Source organism: Amphibalanus amphitrite, unplaced genomic scaffold (genome assembly GCF_019059575.1).
Source record: "Amphibalanus amphitrite isolate SeventyFive unplaced genomic scaffold, NRLGWU_Aamphi_draft 001578F_arrow, whole genome shotgun sequence".
NCBI lineage: Eukaryota > Metazoa > Arthropoda > Thecostraca > Balanomorpha > Balanidae > Amphibalanus > Amphibalanus amphitrite.
In genome coordinates, this window is record NW_024883071.1 from 61,598 (window position 1) to 80,490 (window position 18,893).

The window sequence follows — 18,893 nt, forward strand, 5'->3', positions numbered from 1 at the left end:
TCGCGGCCAGACATGCAAAACATAGCCCGGAGAAGGACCGCTCCGGTTGTTTTTCAATAGAAAAACACAATTCTAACGAATAGTGTTTGTCTTTTCAAAACAACCTGCGGTTATAACGCCGCAAAAACGCCCGCCGCCAAACGAGAGGATGAGCCTTGCACGTGCAGCCCGGAGCGGGTGTGTCACGAACTGACGTGCACTGCACTCTACTAACCGGTCTCTAGCGGTTTGCCAAATTTGAGTGCAATCGACCCGGCCGTTTTCGAGATCTGGAAGTGACACCCTGCACGTGCGCACGTGCAACCTGGGTCCCAATTGACTTGTGCAAGGCACTCTATTCGCCGGTTTCTAGCGATGTACCAAATTTAATCTGAATCGGCCCAGCCGTTTCCAAGATCGGGAAACGACCCCTACCCGTGCGCACGTGCAGCTGCACCCCAACCGTGGCACATGAAAATACATACTAACTGACTTGTGCACGGCACACTACTAACCAGTCTCTAGCGGTATGCCAATTTTGAGCACAGTCGGCCCAGCCGTTCTTGAGATCTGGAAGCGTCAGCCTGCACGTGCGCACGTGCATTGGGTCCCATCTGACTTGTGCACGGCACCCTACTAACCAGCCTCTAGCGGTGTGCCAAGTTTGATCACAATCGGCCCAGCCGTTCTCGAGATCTGGAAGCGTCACCCTGCCCGTGCGCACGTGCAGCGGCACCCCAACCGTGACACATGGAAATGCATTGCCGGGTGCGTGCCAACATCCATGCAAAGTACCAGCGCAATCGGCAAACTAACTACAGAGTTATTAGACTTGTTACTGAACTGACTTTTCATCGTTTTGCACGTGGCACGTGCATTAGGGGTCACCCATACGCATCGAGAATAGCACACTACGTGTAAGAAAGGAAGAAGCTATCCCACACAAAAGACCGCGAGTGAATTGGTCAAGTAGTTGTGGAGATAGAAGCTTTGCAAGGCGCCCCCAAGGCGGCCGAATGCTAATATTTAGCAATAATCAGTGTTGCATCCGCACACGGGAGGTATCCCCGTCACCTGTTCGTATACTCTAATGTGGTTGGGTTCAAGTCACAGTCGAGCCCTGATTTTTTACAGCTTTTCTTAAAAACGGCACATCGTGCAGTGACGTCCTATGCATCAGTGGAAAGAGCATCAAAAGTTGTATATTATATTAACTTTTCACCTATATATCTTACTAAAGATAAAAGTTATAGAGGAATAAAGACGCTCCCATTGACTTTCCATGTTAAAAATTTTAAATTTCAAATTAACTTTAAAAGAAAAAATGAGTTTTGCCACCTTAACGAAGCATACCAGCAAGTACTATGCTCTTTCCTCTACAAGATATAAGAGTTTGGGCGAAATCTATCTCTAAAATTTTGTACAAAGATCGAATGAAAATGTCTCTGCAAAGTCTCGACATCGCCGTCCATTGACTTAACATGGGACACAGCAAAATTCCAACTTTGACCTCGAGCAAAGACACGTTACGAACTTCTGAGGGGTATACGGCGCACACTAGCGTGTACCCAAACGTGTTTGCCATAAAATGCTGGGATGAAAACCACCCCTTTCTTGGCTCGTTTTTCCGCCATTCCCGATGGCGCAAAAAGTGTCCAAAACCCCATTGACTTAACATGGGGAAAATGGAATCGCACGTGCCACGTGCCACGAGGTTTTAAGCGAGTAGCGACCGGTGCCATAAGGTAGATCGCCTCCGGGAGCCCATACACTGAACTTTTTACGAAGATTGTACATTTCGTCTAGGCCTGACCCAAGTTGCCCCAATTCGCGGCCAGACTTGCAAAACATAGCCCGGAGAACGACCGCTCCGGTTGTTTTTCAATAGAAAAACACAATTCTAACGAATAGTGTTTGTCTTTTCAAACAACCTGCGGTTACTGGGCCCTAATTGACTTGTGCACGGCACTCTATTCGCCGGTTTCTAGCGATGTACCAAATTTAATCTGAATCGGCCCAGCCGTTTCCAAGATCGGGAAACGACCCCTACACGTGCGCACGTGCAGCTGCACCCCAACCGCGGCACATGAAAATACATACTTACTGACTTGTGCACGGCACCCTACTAACTAGTCTCTAGTGGTATGCCAAATTTGAGCACAGTCGGTCCAACCGTTCTTGAGATATGGAAGCGTCAGCCTGCACGTGCGCACGTGCAAACTGGGTCCCATCTGACTTGTGCACGGCACCCTACTCGCCGAGCCCTAACGGTGTGCCAACTTTGATCACAATCGGCCCAGTCGTTCTCGAGATCTGGAAGCGTCACCCTGCCCGTGCGCACGTGCAGCGGCACCCCAACCGTGACACATGGAAATGCATTGCGCGGCGGGTGCCTACAACCATGCCAAGTATCAGCGCAATCGGCAAACTAACTACAGAGTTATTAGACTTGTTACTGAACTGACTTCTTTTCGTTTTGCACGTGGCACGTGCATTAGGGGTCACCCATACGCATCGAGAGTAGCACACTACGTGTAAGAAAGGAAGGAGCTATCCCACACAAAAGACCGCGAGTGAATCGGTCCAGTGGTTGCAGAGATATAAGGTTTGTACAGGCACCCCACAGGCGGCCTACTGCTAATATTTAGCAATAATCAGTGTCGCATCCGCACACGGGAGGTATCGCCGTCACCTATTCGTATACTCTAATGTGGTTGGGTTCAAGTCACAGTCGAGCCCTGCTTTTTTACAACTTTTCTTAAAAACGGCACATCGTGCAGTGACGTTCTATACATTATTGGAAAGAGCATCGAAAGTTGTATGTTTTATTAACTTTTCACTTTGATATATCTGTAACGTAAAAAGTTATTAAGCAACAAAGACGCTCCCATTGACTTTCCATGTTAAAAATTTTCATTTTCAAACGAACTTTATTAGAAAAAACGATTTCTGCCAGCTTAACGAAGCATAACGGCATGTACTATGCTCTTTCCTTTACAAGATATAAGAGTTTGGGCGAAATCTATCTCTAAAATTTTGTACAAAGATCGAATGAAAATGTCTCTGCAAAGTCTCGACATCGCCGTCCATTGACTTAACATGGGACACAGCAAAATTCCAACTTTGACCTCGTGCAAAGACACGTTCCGAGATTCTGAGGGGTATACAGCGCACACTAGCGTGTACCCAAACGTGTTTGCCATAAAATGCTGGGAAGAAAACCACCTCTTCCTTGGCTCGTTTTCCCGCTATTGGCGATCGCGCAAAAAGTGTCCAAAACCCCGTTCACTTAACACGGGGAAAATGGAATCGCACGTGCCACGTGCCACGAGGTTTTAAGCGAGTAGCGACCGATGCCATAAGGTAGATCGCCTCCGGGAGCCTATACACTGAACTTTTTACGAAGATTGTACATTTCGTCTAGGCCCCAATCAAGATGTCTCGATTCGCTGCCAGACTTGCAAAACATAGCCCGGAGAACGACCGCTCCGGTTGTTTTTCAATAGAAAAACACAATTCTAACGAATAGTGTTTGTCTTTTCAAACAACCTGCGGTTACGTTTAGGCCAGACTCAAGATGTCTCGATTCGCTGCCAGACTTGCAAAACATAGCCCGGACAACGACCGCTCCGGTTGTTTTTCAATAGAAAAACACAATTCTAACGAATAGTGTTTGTCTTTTCAAACAACCTGCGGTTACGCCGCCAAACGAGAGGAAGAGCCTTGCACGTGCAGACCGGAGTCGGTGTGCTAACCGGAGTCGGTGTGCTATCTTGAATCTAATGAAACAACAACCTGCGGTTAAGACAAATATGGCGCCTTGCGGCAAGTGTGGTGTATTCATATCTGCCGTTTAAGCAGCCATCCCTCAATCAAAGCGCATCCTAATCGTCCCATGTTCGATAAAGTTACGCACATTCTGTGATTTGTGGCAAAAATGGCGCTTTGAGACAAACGTGGCGCACTGCGACAAACGTGGCGCATTTGTTCCTGTCGCTTAACAATTTTATCCACCCACCAAAGTCTAGCCCAATTGGACTTAAACTGACAAAGTTATGTTCATTTGAATATTTCACTATAAAATATCTCCGCAACGGAGGTGCCCAAATTTGCACGTGTGCCACGTGACCGCCGTTAGTGTAAGCAGGACTTGTCCCCTCACTGATTGCACTATTTCAGTGTTCCTGGCTTGTGCTGTTTTCGTGCTATAAGGCCACAAATCGGCAAACACACGATAATCTGGGAGGTACGCGACTCAAACACGTGGCCACGTGGCACGTGCCGGACCTCTGATAGCTTTACCGTTCACGCCACGTGATGACCCATCGACGTGGCCATCAGCATGTAAAAGATGACCCCGGCCGGTGTCACCGTCTCTGAACAGTGGACGGCTAAACTCGAAAAACGGGAAAATTTTAGGAAATTTCACCTTTCGAACATATAATTTCCCCAGAATTTTAAATTTTTCATTTTACAAAAAAATCCGAGATAGCAGTTTTTTAGCCCCCTTCATTCTGTGCCTAAACCCGTTTTCAGATCGACCCTATCACAAAAACTGACGGCCTGACGGCTATTTCCCCCACTCCTTGCATTTCACAATGCTAGTATACTTAAGCACCAAAATTTACCCCGTGCCACGGCACGTGCAATAGCACGTGCGACACGTGACCACTAGTGCGACAAGCTGGACTCATCTGCTCACCGGCTGCACTGATTTGGTGTCGCTAGTTGAAGTCGTTTCCACGCCATAGGACCCCAAGTAGGCCAATGTCGGATTTTCCCGGAGGTTACCCCATCAAACACGTTTGCACGTGGCACGTGCTTTTCAATCGCCCCATATCTGACCCATACCTTGTGGTAGCCGATACCCCGGGGCACAACATACTGGAACATTTTCAAAATCTAACGTGGAAATTTTTGACAAAATCGATTTGAAAATAATATTTCGAAATCGCCATAGGCTCAACATGGGGTAACTGTTTGTGACGATAACCCGAAATTTTGTCAATTATATTTTAAGTAATAACCACCGTCAGTTGGGGTGCCAGCCCGAGATCCGACCCTAAAAATATCAGCAAATATAATTGACGAAATTTTTCGCAAATCGCATTTTAATTTTTTCCCATGTTAACCCTATGGGAAAATGCACGTGCCGATTACCCCAAAACGGGCCATTATATTTCAAAACGAAGCATAACAACATGTTCTATGGTCGTTTCTCAACAGGTCCTGAAAGTTTAAACAAAATCGTATCATATAATTTTGTGCAATGAACGAATGAAAATGTCTCTGCAAAAACGCCCATTGACTTAACATGGGGAGCGAAAAAAGTTCAACTTTGACCTCGTTCAAAGGCACGTTACGAAATTCTGAGGGGTATACGGCGCACAGTAGCGTGTACCCAAACATGTTTGCCATAAAATTCTAGGAAGAAAACCACCGCCTTCTTGGCTCGTTTTTCCGCCATTCGCGATGGCGCAAAAAGTGTCCAAAACCCCATTGACTTAACATGGGCGAAAATTGAAACGCACGTGCCACGTGCCACGAGGTTTTAAGCGAGTAGCGACCGGTGCCATCAGGTAGATCGCCTGCGGGAGCCCATACACTGAAATTTTTACGAAAATCGAGCCACAAGTTTAGGCCCCAATCAAGTTGCCCCAATCTCAGGCCAACCATGCAAAACATAGCCCGGAGAAGGACCGCTCCGGTTGTTTTTCAATAGAAAAACACAATTCTAACGAATAGTGTTTGTCTTTTCAAACAACCTGCGGTTACAAAAATTGACCCCGTGCCACGGCACGTGCAATAGCACGTGCGCCACGCGACCACTGGTGCAACAAGCTGTACCCGGGCAGCGCTTGTCGAACAGCACTGCGGATCCGAAGGTTGGGACTGAAATTGTGAAAAACCGCCCGCCCGCCGCAAAACGCAAAACCGCAAAACTCGCAAAACGCACGCTCAAAACGCCAACGCAAAAGCCGCAAAAAAAACAATCGCCCACAGGCACAAAACCGCAGAAAAAACGCAAAAAAACCGCAAAAACGCCCGTCCACCGCAAAACGCAAACACCACAAAAAAACGCAAATACCACCGCCACAAAAAATCGCCCGCATCGCCCGCCGCCAAAGGCAAAACGCCGCAAAACACGGCCGCCCGCCTAAAACCGCAACACCGCAAATAACGCCCGGCCGCCGGCGACCGCAAAACGCCGCAAAAAAAACGGCCGCCCGCCGCCAAACGCAAACATTGTAAAACACCCGCATCGCCCTCCCGCCCGCCGCCAAACACAAAAAAACGCAAAAAACGCAAACACCGCCGCAAAAAACGCCCGCAACGCACGCCCGCCCGCCGCCAACCGCAAAACGCCGCAAAAAACGGCCGCCCGCCGCCAAACGAAAACACCGCATAAAACGCAAAAACGGCCGCCCGCCGCCAAACGCAAACACCGAAAAAAACGCAAACACCGCCGCAAAAACGCCCGCCGTAGGCAAAACGCAAACACTGACGCATTAAGACAAATATGGCGCCCTGCGGCAAATGTGGTGCATTCATATCTACCGTTTAAGCAGCCATCCCTTAATTAGAGCGCATCCCAATCGTCCAATGTTCGACAAAGTTACGCACATTCTGCACTTTGTGGCAAAAATGGCGCTTTGAGACAAACGTGGCGCACTGCAACAAACGTGCCGCATTCGTTCATGTCGCTTAACAATTCATCAACCCACCAAATTCTAGTCCAATCGGACTTAAACTGACAAAGTTATGTACATTTGAATATTTCACTATAAAATATATCCGCAACGGAGGTGCCCAAATTTGCAGTGTGCCACGTGATCGCCGGTGGTGTAAGCAGGACTTGTCCCCTCACTGATTGCACCATTTCAGTGTTCCTGGCTTGTGCTGTTTTCGTGCTATAAGGCCACAAATCGGCAAACACACGATAATCTGGGAGGTACGCGACTCAAACACGTGGCCACGTGGCACGTGCCGGACCTCTGATAGCTTCACCGTTCACGCCACGTGATGACCCATCGACGTGGCCATCAGCATGTAAAAGATGACCCCGGCCGGTGTCACCGTCTCTGAACAGTGGACGGCTAAACTCGAAAAACGGGAAAATTTAGGGAAATTTCACCTTCCGAATATATAATTTCCCCAGAATTTTCAATTTTTCATTTGACAAAAAATCCGAGATAGCAGTTTTGTAGCCCCCTTCATTCTGTGCCTAAACCCATTTTCAGATCGACCCTATTATAAAAACTGACGGCCTGACGGCTATTTCCCCCACTTCTTGCATTTCACAATGCTAGTATATTTAAGCACCAAAATTGACCCCGTGCCACGGCACGTGCAATAGCACGTGCGACACGTGACCACTAGTGCGACAAGCTGGACTCATCTGCTCACCGGCTGCACTGATTTGGTGTCGCTAGTTGAAGTCGTTTCCACGCCATAGGACCCCGAGTAGGCCAATGTCGGATTTTCCCGGAGGTTACCCCATCAAACACGTTTGCACGTGGCACGTGCTTTTCAATCGCCCCATATCTGACCCATACCATGTGGTAGCCAACACCACGGGGCACAACATATTGGAACATTTTCAAAATCTAACGTGGAATTTTTTTGCAAAATCGATTTGAAAATAATTTTTCGAATTCGCTATAGGCTCAACATGGGGTAACTGTTTGTGACGATTACCCGAAATTTTGTCAATTATATTTTAAGTAATTACCACCGTCAGTTGGGGTGCCAGCCCGAGATTCGACCCTAAAAATATCAGCAAATATAATTGACGAAATTTTTCGCAAATCGCATTTTAATTTTTTCCCATGTTAACCCTATGGGAAAATGCACGTGCCGATTACCCCAAAACGGGCCATTATATTTCATAACGAAGCATAACAACATGTTCTATGGTCGTTTCTCAACTGGTCCTGAAAGTTTAAACAAAATCGTATCATATAATTTTGTGCAATGAACGAATGAAAATGTCTCTGCAAAAACGTCCATTGACTTAACATGGGGAGCGAAAAAAGTTCAACTTTGACCTCGTGCAAAGGCACGTTACGAAATTCTGAGGGGTATACGGCGCACACTAGCGTGTACCCAAACGTGTTTGCCATAAAATGCTGGGATGAAAACCACCCCTTTCTTGGCTCGTTTTTCCGCCATTCCCGATGGCGCAAAAAGTGTCCAAAACCCCATTGACTTAACATGGGCGAAAATTGAAACGCACGTGCCACGTGCCACGAGGTTTTAAGCGAGTAGCGACCGGTGCCATCAGGTAGATCGCCTGCGGGAGCCCATACACTGAAATTTTTACGAAAATCGAGCCACAAGTTTAGGCCCCAATCAAGATGTCTCGATTCGCGGCCAGACATGCAAAACATAGCCCGGAGAAGGACCGCTCCGGTTGTTTTTCAATAGAAAAACACAATTCTAACGAATAGTGTTTGTCTTTTCAAAACAACCTGCGGTTATCAAGATGTCTCGATTCGCGGCCAGACATGCAAAACATAGCCCGGAGAAGGACCGCTCCGGTTGTTTTTCAATAGAAAAACACAATTCTAACGAATAGTGTTTGTCTTTTCAAAACAACCTGCGGTTACTCATCTGCTCATCGGCTGTACTGATTTGGTGTCGCTAGGTGGAGTGGTTTCCACGCCATAGGACCCCGAGTAGGCCAATGTCGGATTTTCCCGGAGGTTACCCCACCAAACACGTTTGCACGTGGCACGTGCTTTTCAATCGCCCCATATCTGACCCATACCATGTGGTAGCCGACACCCCGGGGCACAAAATATTGGAACATTTTCAAAATCTAACGTGGAAATTTTTGACCAAATCGATTTGAAAATAATTTTTCGAAATCGCCATAGGCTCAACATGGGGTAACTGTTTGTGACGATTACCCGAAATTTTGTCAATTATATTTTAAGTAATTACCACCGTCAGTTGGGGTGCCAGCCCGAGATCCGACCCTAAAAATATCAGCAAATATAATTGACGAAATTTTTCGCAAATCGCATTTTAATTTTTTCCCATGTTAACCCTATGGGAAAATGCACGTGCCGATTACCCCAAAACGGGCCCATTATATTTCATATGAAGCATAACAACATGTTCTATGGTCGTTTCTCAACAGGTCCTGAAAGTTTAAACAAAATCGTATCATATAATTTTGTGCAATGAACGAATGAAAATGTCTCTGCAAAAACGTCCATTGACTTAGCATGGGGAGCAAAAAAAGTTCAACTTCAAACTCGTGCAACTCAAGTTAACGAATTCTGACGGGTATACGGCGCACACGGGCGTGTACCTGAACGTGTCGGTCATAAAATGGTGTGCAGCAAACCATACCTTGATCGGCGATTTTTCCCGCTATTCGCGATCGCGCAAAAAGTGTCCAAAACCCCGTTGACTTAACATGGGAAAATGGAATCGCACGTGCCACGCGCAAAAGAATTCTGAGCGAGTAGCGACCGATGCCATCAGGTAGATCGCCTGCGGGAGCTCATACCCTGAACTTTTTACGAAGATTGAGCGATTCGTTTAGGCCCCAATCAAGTTGTACTGATTCGCTGCCAACCATGCAAAACATAGCCCGGAGAAGGACCGCTCCGGTTGTTTTTCAATAGAAAAACACAATTCTAACGAATAGTGTTTGTCTTTTCAAACAACCTGCGGTTACGCGGGACCGCAGGTTGTTTGAGCAAGCACCTCTGTAACGCCGCAAAAACGCCCGCCGCCAAACGAGAGGATGAGCCTTGCACGTGCAGCCCGGAGCGGGTGTGTCACGAACTGACGTGCACTGCACTCTACTAACCGGTCTCTAGCGGTTTGCCAAATTTGAGTGCAATCGACCCGGCCGTTTTCGAGATCTGGAAGTGACACCCTGCACGTGCGCACGTGCAACCTGGGTCCCAATTGACTTGTGCACGGCACTCTATTCGCCGGTTTCTAGCGATGTACCAAATTTAATCTGAATCGGCCCAGCCGTTTCCAAGATCGGGAAACGACCCCTACCCGTGCGCACGTGCAGCTGCACCCCAACCGTGGCACATGAAAATACATACTAACTGACTTGTGCACGGCACACTACTAACCAGTGTCTAGCGGTATGCCAATTTTGAGCACAGTCGGCCCAGCCGTTCTTGAGTTCTGGAAGCGTCAGCCTGCACGTGCGCACGTGCATAACGGGTCCCATCTGACTTGTGCACGGCACCCTACTAACCAGCCTCTAGCGGTGTGCCAAGTTTGATCACAATCGGCCCAGCCGTTCTCGAGATCTGGAAGCGTCACCCTGCCCGTGCGCACGTGCAGCGGCACCCCAACCGCGACACATGGAAATGCATTGCCGGGTGCGTGCCAACATCCATGCAAAGTACCAGCGCAATCGGCAAACTAACTACAGAGTTATTAGACTTGTTACTGAACTGACTTCTCATCGTTTTGCACGTGGCGCGTGCATTAGGGGTCACCCATACGCATCGAGAATAGCACACTACGTGTAAGAAAGGAAGAAGCTATCCCACACAAAAGACCGCGAGTGAATTGGTCAAGTAGTTGTGGAGATAGAAGCTTTGCAAGGCGCCCCCAAGGCGGCCGAATGCTAATATTTAGCAATAATCAGTGTCGCATCCGCACACGGGAGGTATCCCCGTCACCTGTTCGTATACTCTAATGTGGTTGGGTTCAAGTCACAGTCGAGCCCTGATTTTTTACAGCTTTTCTTAAAAACGGCACATCGTGCAGTGACGTCCAATGCATCAGTGGAAAGAGCATCAAAAGTTGTATATTATATTAACTTTTCACCTATATATTTTACGAAAGATAAAAGTTATAGAGAAATAAAGACTCTCCCATTGCCTTTCCATGTTAAAAATTTTAAATTTCAAATTAACTTTAAAAGAAAAAAATGAGTTTTGCCACCTTAACGAAGCATACCAGCAAGTACTATGCTCTTTCCTCTACAAGATATAAGAGTTTGGGCGAAATCTATCTCTAAAATTTTGTACAAAGATCGAATGAAAATGTCTCTGCAAAGTCTCGACATCGCCGTCCATTGACTTAACATGGGACACAGCAAAATTCCAACTTTGACCTCGTGCAAAGACACGTTCCGAGATTCTGAGGGGTATACAGCGCACACTAGCGTGTACCCAAACGTGTTTGCCATAAAATGCTGTGATGAAAACCACCCCTTTCTTGGCTCGTTTTTCCGCCATTCCCGATGGCGCAAAAAGTGTCCAAAACCCCGTTGACTTAACATGGGGAAAATGGAATCGCACGTGTCACGTGCCACGAGGTTTTAAGCGAGTAGCGACCGGTGCCATAAGGTAGATCGCCTCCGGGAGCCCATACACTGAACTTTTTACGAAGATTGTACATTTCGTCTAGGCCCCGCTCAAGATGTCTCGATTCGCGGCCAGACTTGCAAAACATAGCCCGGAGAACGACCGCTCCGGTTGTTTTTCAATAGAAAAACACAATTCTAACGAATAGTGTTTGTCTCTTTTCAAACAACCTGCGGTTACTGTAGAAACTTGCCATTTGTACCCTTGACCTGACCTTGACCTTGACCTCAAACTTTAAATTAAGTACATGTTTTTAGTAGTTCGTGATGAGAGCTTTCGATTGGCGTTTGAATTTTCCAAATCGGACCATTAGTTCGGGAGATAACAGGGGGGGTAAAATTTACCCCCCCCCCAGCCCCGCGCGTTCGGCTGGAGACCCCAGCCCCGCGCGGGTTAAGATAGTCAACTTGGGTTCCCTGCCTCGCAATAACTGGTTTGGGGACTCGCAACATCGAGGAATGCCTTGATTCGGAAATAGGTTATTTCTAAGTCTGCGGAACACGAATTTTAAGGGGCAAACTCATTCGAATCTAAGGGGCATTCAAATTCATTAGCCCCTTGGAATTCAGGTGCTTTTTAATTTTTAGACTTCTTGAGTTTCTGCAGTTTGCTGTCTTCAGTGTAGCGACCCTTGCTTGCAAGCTGGAGCTTTCTCTAGATGAAAGCCTGAAAGAAACCATCGCTATATTATAGCAAATGCAGAACAATATGACCTGGAGCAGAACACATTGTGCTTACTTCCATACATCACGCACTTATTCAGCAAATTTCTCTGATTCAATCTGCATTACTATCAGTTGAAAGACATACATTTCACTAAAAAATGACAAAAACGACCGAACACTGTTATCACCTACCATTTTCACGGAAGTGCGCAGGAGGCCACATCACTGCACGGCGGTTGGCGCGCAACTGAAACTTTCAAAATGAAACGGCCGGAAACGTTTTTGGCGCCACCTATATAACAAGTAACAGCTTTGTGTATGTTACTACTAACACGTCTAACTAGCGTAACTAAGTCCGTGTTGCAAAGGTGTAGCTGATACCTTCGACAAGGACATAGATTACATAAGTATGTATCAGTATTGTGGCAATGGTGTAGCTGGTTCTTTCGACAAGGATATAAATTACAAATCATAAGCAAATCTATGTTCCATATTACGAATAAGACCCTGGTAGTATTCACAATAGCCTCCATAATCCTCGTCATTTTTATGAATGGTCGACTAGGTGCTGGGGCTGATGCTTATATTTGCCCTGTTGATTCAACCAACTATGACAAGATATTCGTCGTTCGACATAACCTTTATTAGTATTTTTTACAAACGCTCGTCATTGTACGACAACCCCTTGTCAAAATGAGTTTACAGTGTGGGAGTTCGTTCTGGATGCTCGGCGGGGAAGTGCTCGCTGTGTGGGTGGAAGTGGTGCTCTGGCTGTGGTGTGGTGGTGGTGCACAATATAGCAAGTAAAATATCTTAACTGGTGTGGAGAGGAGCTGGACCAGTGGCAAAAGGGACGCGACAGTGAACAGCAGCGAGTCTTCTCAGCGTGCGAGTAGCCGATCATTTCCTTTCATCCGGGACTCATAACACGGCCTCTTCCGGGGTGTGTGAGGGAGGCGGCCACAGTGTCTCGCCAACGAGTCACTGAGCTTAAACTCGTTGCCCGGGTCTTGCCATCGAGGCTCGGGTGCGGGGTCTCCGCTCAGACAGGGGTGCGACCAGTCGGCTCCGGCTAACCTCGCCATCGAGGCGCCGGAGTATCGGTTGATCTGTCCGATTACAGTGGTCGCGCCTTCGAGAGGCTGGAATTGGGCAGCGGCTGGCGTCTTCCTCACCATCCTTATCTACCCATCGCTCTCCTACAGTCCTTGTCTATCATCCGGCTAAATAAGTGTCGTTGGCGTGTGAAATACCAGAGGACACGTGGCGACACCGACTGTCCCAGTTACCAAGCCTGCGTTGGGCAGAAGTGTGTCGACCCGTGCCCCGGATCCTGTGGCCAGAATGCCGATTGTCGGGTTCAAAGTCACAATCCAGTCTGCTCATGCCGCCTGGGTTTACGGGAAACGCATATGCCCTCTGCACTCCAATTCCTCGTAAGTAATTAACCTTATATGAAGCTAACAAATAACAATGCTATACTGTATTTGAAACAATGTGCAATTTCCTTTTTATGGAATTACATGTCGCCTACCGTTTCATCACAAATCCCTTAAGGAATGATATTATCGGGCTTGTCTCGTGACATCAACTCATCCATGGCATACACAAAACCATTGTTTCGCTTTCCAGAAACTCCGCCGCCGACAGCACCGGCAGTGGCCGACCCATGCTATCCGTCACCGTGTGGAGCCAACGTAGACTGCAGCGACAGGAATGGCGTCGCGGTATGCATTTGCCGTGACGAATACTTCGGGAACCCTTACGTCGGATGCAAACCAGAGTGTGTCCTGGACACGGATTGCCCACGGGACAAGAACTGTGACAACAATAAGTGCAGAAACCCGTGCCCAGGCCAGTGTGGCACAGGAGCAGAGTGTCACGTCGTCAACCGTATCATTATGTGCAGTTGTCCTGAGGGTCACACCGGAGATCCCTTCTCCTACTGCAGACTGGTGCCGCAGACGCCACCGCCATTTGAGCCTCAGTACACCAACCCCTGCGTGCCATCGCCTTGCGGCGAGAACGCCCAGTGCCGAGAGGCCAACAACGCAGCCGTGTGCTCTTGTGTGGCTGGTTACCATGGCGACCCCACCATCGGATGCCGACCAGAGTGTGTCTCCAACGCCGAGTGCGCCCCGGCCCTGGCATGCATCAACCAGAAATGCAAGGACCCATGTGTTGGTCTATGTGGTGTTAGCGCGCGTTGTCGCGTTCTCAACCACAACCCCAGGTGCAACTGTCTGCCAGGATATGAGGGCGATCCTTACAGACGCTGCGTGGTTACCAGACGTAAGATATGTTTACTTCGTTATGTATATATGCATATTTTCAGAGCCTTTTTATATGCATGCTTTTTCGAAAACTGCATGATAGCATGACTTTTTGCACTTTACCGAATGATGAGCATGACATTGCATTACCCCCGAATGCATCGCATGTCTGTTTAAGTGCTCAAGCATGTTCCTCTCCTCCTTTTAGCCGAACAACCTCGCCCTGGAAACCCGTGCCAGCCGAGCCCGTGCGGCCCGAACGCGGAGTGCCGGGAGCTGAACGGCGGAGCCGCCTGCTCCTGTCTGGAGGGATACAAGGGTGCTCCACCAGCCTGTCGACCAGAATGTGTTCTGAACACGGACTGTGCCGAGCACCTGGCTTGCATCGGACAGAAGTGTGTGGATCCATGCAGGGACGAATGTGGTCAAGGTGCTAAATGCACCGTGGTCAACCACAACCCTGTTTGCCGCTGCGAGGCAGGCCTCGTGGGCGATCCATACAGTTTCTGCAGAGCAGTGCCAACAAGTGAGTTATAATTGGGAGACGATTGCTAGTGCTAAATACCGACTATGGACAAATTACAGCAATGTGCAAGGCATCAGGAAATTACCGACTCAGCCAGCCGAATTCCGCATGATTACGTATATCGATGCTCTGGTCTACATACTGGAGATAGCCGGTGGTTTACTATGAATGGATGAATATTATCCCAACTGAACTATTCTTTTCTAAGACAACACTTTCAATACACAAAAAAAAATGCATCAAAGCTTCAAAATGTAGGTACCTATAACGCAATCCTTACGTATATTTATACCTAAAAAGCAGCAAAACAGAGAAAGCATTGTGGTTGAAAAAGCGGCAAAGGAAACAACGTTGAATGATTTTCGCATACTTCTTATTTATCATAAAACAATTATTCATCATAAAATAAACTGTTTACCAAACCTATTAACAACTTGAGAAGGCCAATTAAATGGTTAACAGAAGCAGCGCGTCCCAACCCAAGCACGCGTAAGCCGTAAGGTAAGCAATGACAGCAATATTATTGCCTACAATTGTTTGTGTAAAGTGCCATTTTATATAATGCTGTATCGCAATGCGACGTATTGCGAGTTTTGATATAACCTCTGTCTTTCAGCCACTCCAAGACCTGAACAACCACAAAACCCGTGCTACCCTGGCAAGTGCGGCCCGAACGCCCAGTGCCGTGTGCACAATGACATCGGCGTGTGCAGCTGTCTACCAGAGTACTTCGGCAACCCGTATGAGGGATGCAAGCCGGAGTGCTTGGTAGATTCCGAGTGTGATCGTTCCAAGGCCTGTGAGCGCAACAAGTGCGTGGACCCGTGCCCTGGCGTCTGCGGATTCCGGGCCGAGTGTCGGGTGCAAAACCACATGGCGATATGCTTCTGCCTGGAAGGATATAGGGGCGATCCATTCACTGCCTGCACACCGATACCAGTCACACGTAAGACAAAGTCATTTGAATGGTTCACGCATAGTAATCGAGAACACATTTTAGATATACTATACAGTATGCATGCATATTTTTTTAACTACCTGCTGCGAGTTATCTGGAGAAAGTTGTATACATGTATTTAAAAGAGACATCGATTAGTAATCAATGGTTTCTGCTTCCATTCACAGCACAACCATCTGCCCCGGTTGAGACAGATCCGTGCAATCCAACGCCATGCAGAGCAAACGCTGACTGCATTGAGAAGAACGGTGTTGCCACGTGCAAATGTCGCCCAGGATGCCCCAAGGGAGACCCTTTCAGTGGTTGCCGACCCGAGTGCATCACCAGTGCCGACTGCGCGCAAACGAAAGCTTGCGGCACTCAGCAAAAATGCATTGATCCATGCCCAGGTCTTTGCGGCTCGAACGCCCTGTGTCAAACCATCAACCACCAGCCGATCTGCCGCTGCAACAGCGGCTACACGGGAGATCCTTATCGTGTGTGCACCAAAGAAATTCGTAAGTATCAGTATTGCATAGACTCGAGACTGTTCAACTGCACATCTCTGTATTGTAACGATAAAATATGCAGTGCAGATGAGCACCGTAAATTTCCACGCAATGTCGTGTTCTCTCATATACTTGATTATTTTGAGAGGATATAGTGCGTTTCAGCATATTAATGAATTAGTTTAATCATACATTATCAACCAAAAAGCCCTCGAAGAATGAGCATAAAGTTATTATTCCATAAGGTTATTATACTGTTTTAAGGAAATAGTGCAATACGTTTTTACAACAACAAAATACGAGGCACGAAGACATAACGCCGCTTACACGTTCACAACTTGTTTCAGCCCGCGAGCCGGTGAGCCCGTGCTTCCCGAGCCCATGCGGCCCGTACTCTGAATGCCGTGTCTTGAACGGAGGTGCAGCATGCTCTTGCAAGCCGACGTACATCGGAGCACCACCACAGTGCCGACCTGAGTGCGTTGTGAACTCAGAATGTTCCAACCACCTGGCCTGCATTCAAGAGAAGTGCGTCGACCCGTGCCCGGGCAAGTGCGGGCTTAATGCACAGTGTTCCGTGCGCAACCACAACCCGAAGTGCTCATGTCTTCCAGGATACACCGGAGATCCGTACTCTCGATGTGTTCGGGAAATACGTGAGTACAAATTACCTATTCATGTTATTAATTTTGATGCATACCTTTTGCATGTATTCCATAGCACTATATGCAGTGAAAAAGACAACACCGGATCATAAAAAGCATAGACTTAACGATGCTTTCTTTTCCTTTCAGAAACGACCCCGAGACCGCCGACTGCTGAGGTTGATCCGTGCTACCCATCACCATGTGGTGCCAACGCGGATTGCACGAACAGAGATGGTCTTGGCGTATGCAAGTGTCGACCAGAGTTCTTCGGCAATCCATACGAAGGATGCAGACCGGAATGTGTTCTGGACACCGACTGTCAACTGGACAAGAACTGTGAAGCAAACAAGTGCATCGATCCTTGTCCTGGACGCTGTGGATCCGGCGCCGAGTGTCTCGTCGCTAACCACGTCATCATCTGTCTGTGTCCGGCCGGCTACACGGGAGATCCGTTCTCATACTGTAGATCGATCCCTGACGATCCTCCACGCCCAGAGCCGCCATCGAACCCGTGCTTCCCGAATCCGTGCGGACCGAACGCCCAGTGCCGTGAGGCGAACGGCGTGGCAGTCTGCGTCTGTCTGCCCGAGTACCGTGGTGATCCCACGACGGGCTGCAGACCTGAATGTGTATCGCCGGCCGAATGCTCATCGGATAAGACATGCGTCAACCGTAAATGTGTTGACCCGTGCCCCGGGGTGTGTGGACAGAACGCACAATGCCGTGCTATAAACCACAACCCGGTGTGCGACTGTCTGCCAGGCTTTGTCGGTGACCCGTACCGCCGTTGCACGCTGGAGGTGGTCACTCAGCCAGTCAAGGATGACCCGTGCTCACCGAACCCATGCGGACCGAACTCTATCTGCCGTGTGATCGGCGACAAGGCAGCCTGCAGCTGCGAACAGGGCTACAAGGGATCGCCTCCAAACTGTCGCCCTGAGTGCGTCACCAACCCAGAATGTTCGGCCGATAAGGCGTGCTACGGACAAAAGTGCGTGGATCCCTGTCCGGGCCAGTGCGGAACGAATGCCAACTGTCTCGTGCAGAACCACAACCCAGTCTGCAACTGCCAGGCGGGATACACTGGAGACCCATATCGGTTCTGCTAGCCCATTCCGCAAAGTAAGTTCAGAAATAAGATGAATTAGACATTACATGTTATCTAGACGAAGACAGTGTAAATATGAAAAAGATATCCATTATGAATATGATATTAACTTTTTTATGACTTAAAATCTTATCGTCAATTTGCCTTGTCCTTACATCAACTTCTGTTTCAGCCACTCCGAGACCCCAGGCACCACAAAACCCGTGCTACCCTGGCAAGTGCGGCCCGAACGCCCAGTGCCGTGTGCACAATGACATCGGCGTGTGCAGCTGTCTACCAGAGTACTTCGGCAACCCATATGAGGGATGCAAGCCGGAATGTGTGGTCAACAGTGACTGCGTCAAGTCCAAGGGCTGTGAAAGGAACAAGTGCGTTGACCCTTGTCCTGGCGTCTGCGGCTTCCGCGCCGAGTGCCGAGTGCAAGATCACTTCGCTTTGTGCTACTGCCCTGACGGCTATCAAGGAGACCCATTCACTGTCTGCACCCCTGTTCCGGCGACTCAGCCACCAAGGGAACCGGTAAAGACCGATCCCTGCTACCCGTCCCCGTGCGGTCCCAACGCCGAGTGCATTGCAAAGGACGATGATGACGATGGACAGGCTGTGACAGTTTGCAAGTGTCGTCCGGGTTTCCCCAAGGGGGATCCCGTAACCGGCTGTCGCCCGGAGTGCACCACCAACGCCGACTGTTCCCAGTCAGAGGCGTGTGGCTCTCAGCAGAAATGCGTTGATCCTTGTCCCGGTGTGTGCGGCACGAACGCCCTGTGCACAGTGTTCAATCACAACCCAATATGCAACTGCAAGCAGGGATACCAAGGCAATGCATACGGATACTGCTCACCAATTCCACGTAAGTTCTTTGCTTTGACTTCCTACCATTTGCTGTTGATTT

The 18,893-nt window shown here is 48.4% G+C and overlaps 1 protein-coding gene across 1 annotated transcript; it reads left to right on the forward strand.

The window, feature by feature from the left end:
* Nucleotides 1-14,067: 14,067 nt before the first annotated feature.
* LOC122373948 (neurogenic locus notch homolog protein 1-like) lies at nt 14,068-18,373 on the forward strand (the record flags this gene model as incomplete). Its single annotated transcript, XM_043352405.1, has 6 exons — nt 14,068-14,293; nt 14,483-14,800; nt 15,417-15,746; nt 15,926-16,255; nt 17,041-18,015; nt 18,174-18,373. Coding segments are annotated over 5 exons (2,166 nt in total), but the record flags the coding sequence as incomplete, so codon positions are not given.
* Nucleotides 18,374-18,893: the final 520 nt, after the last annotated feature.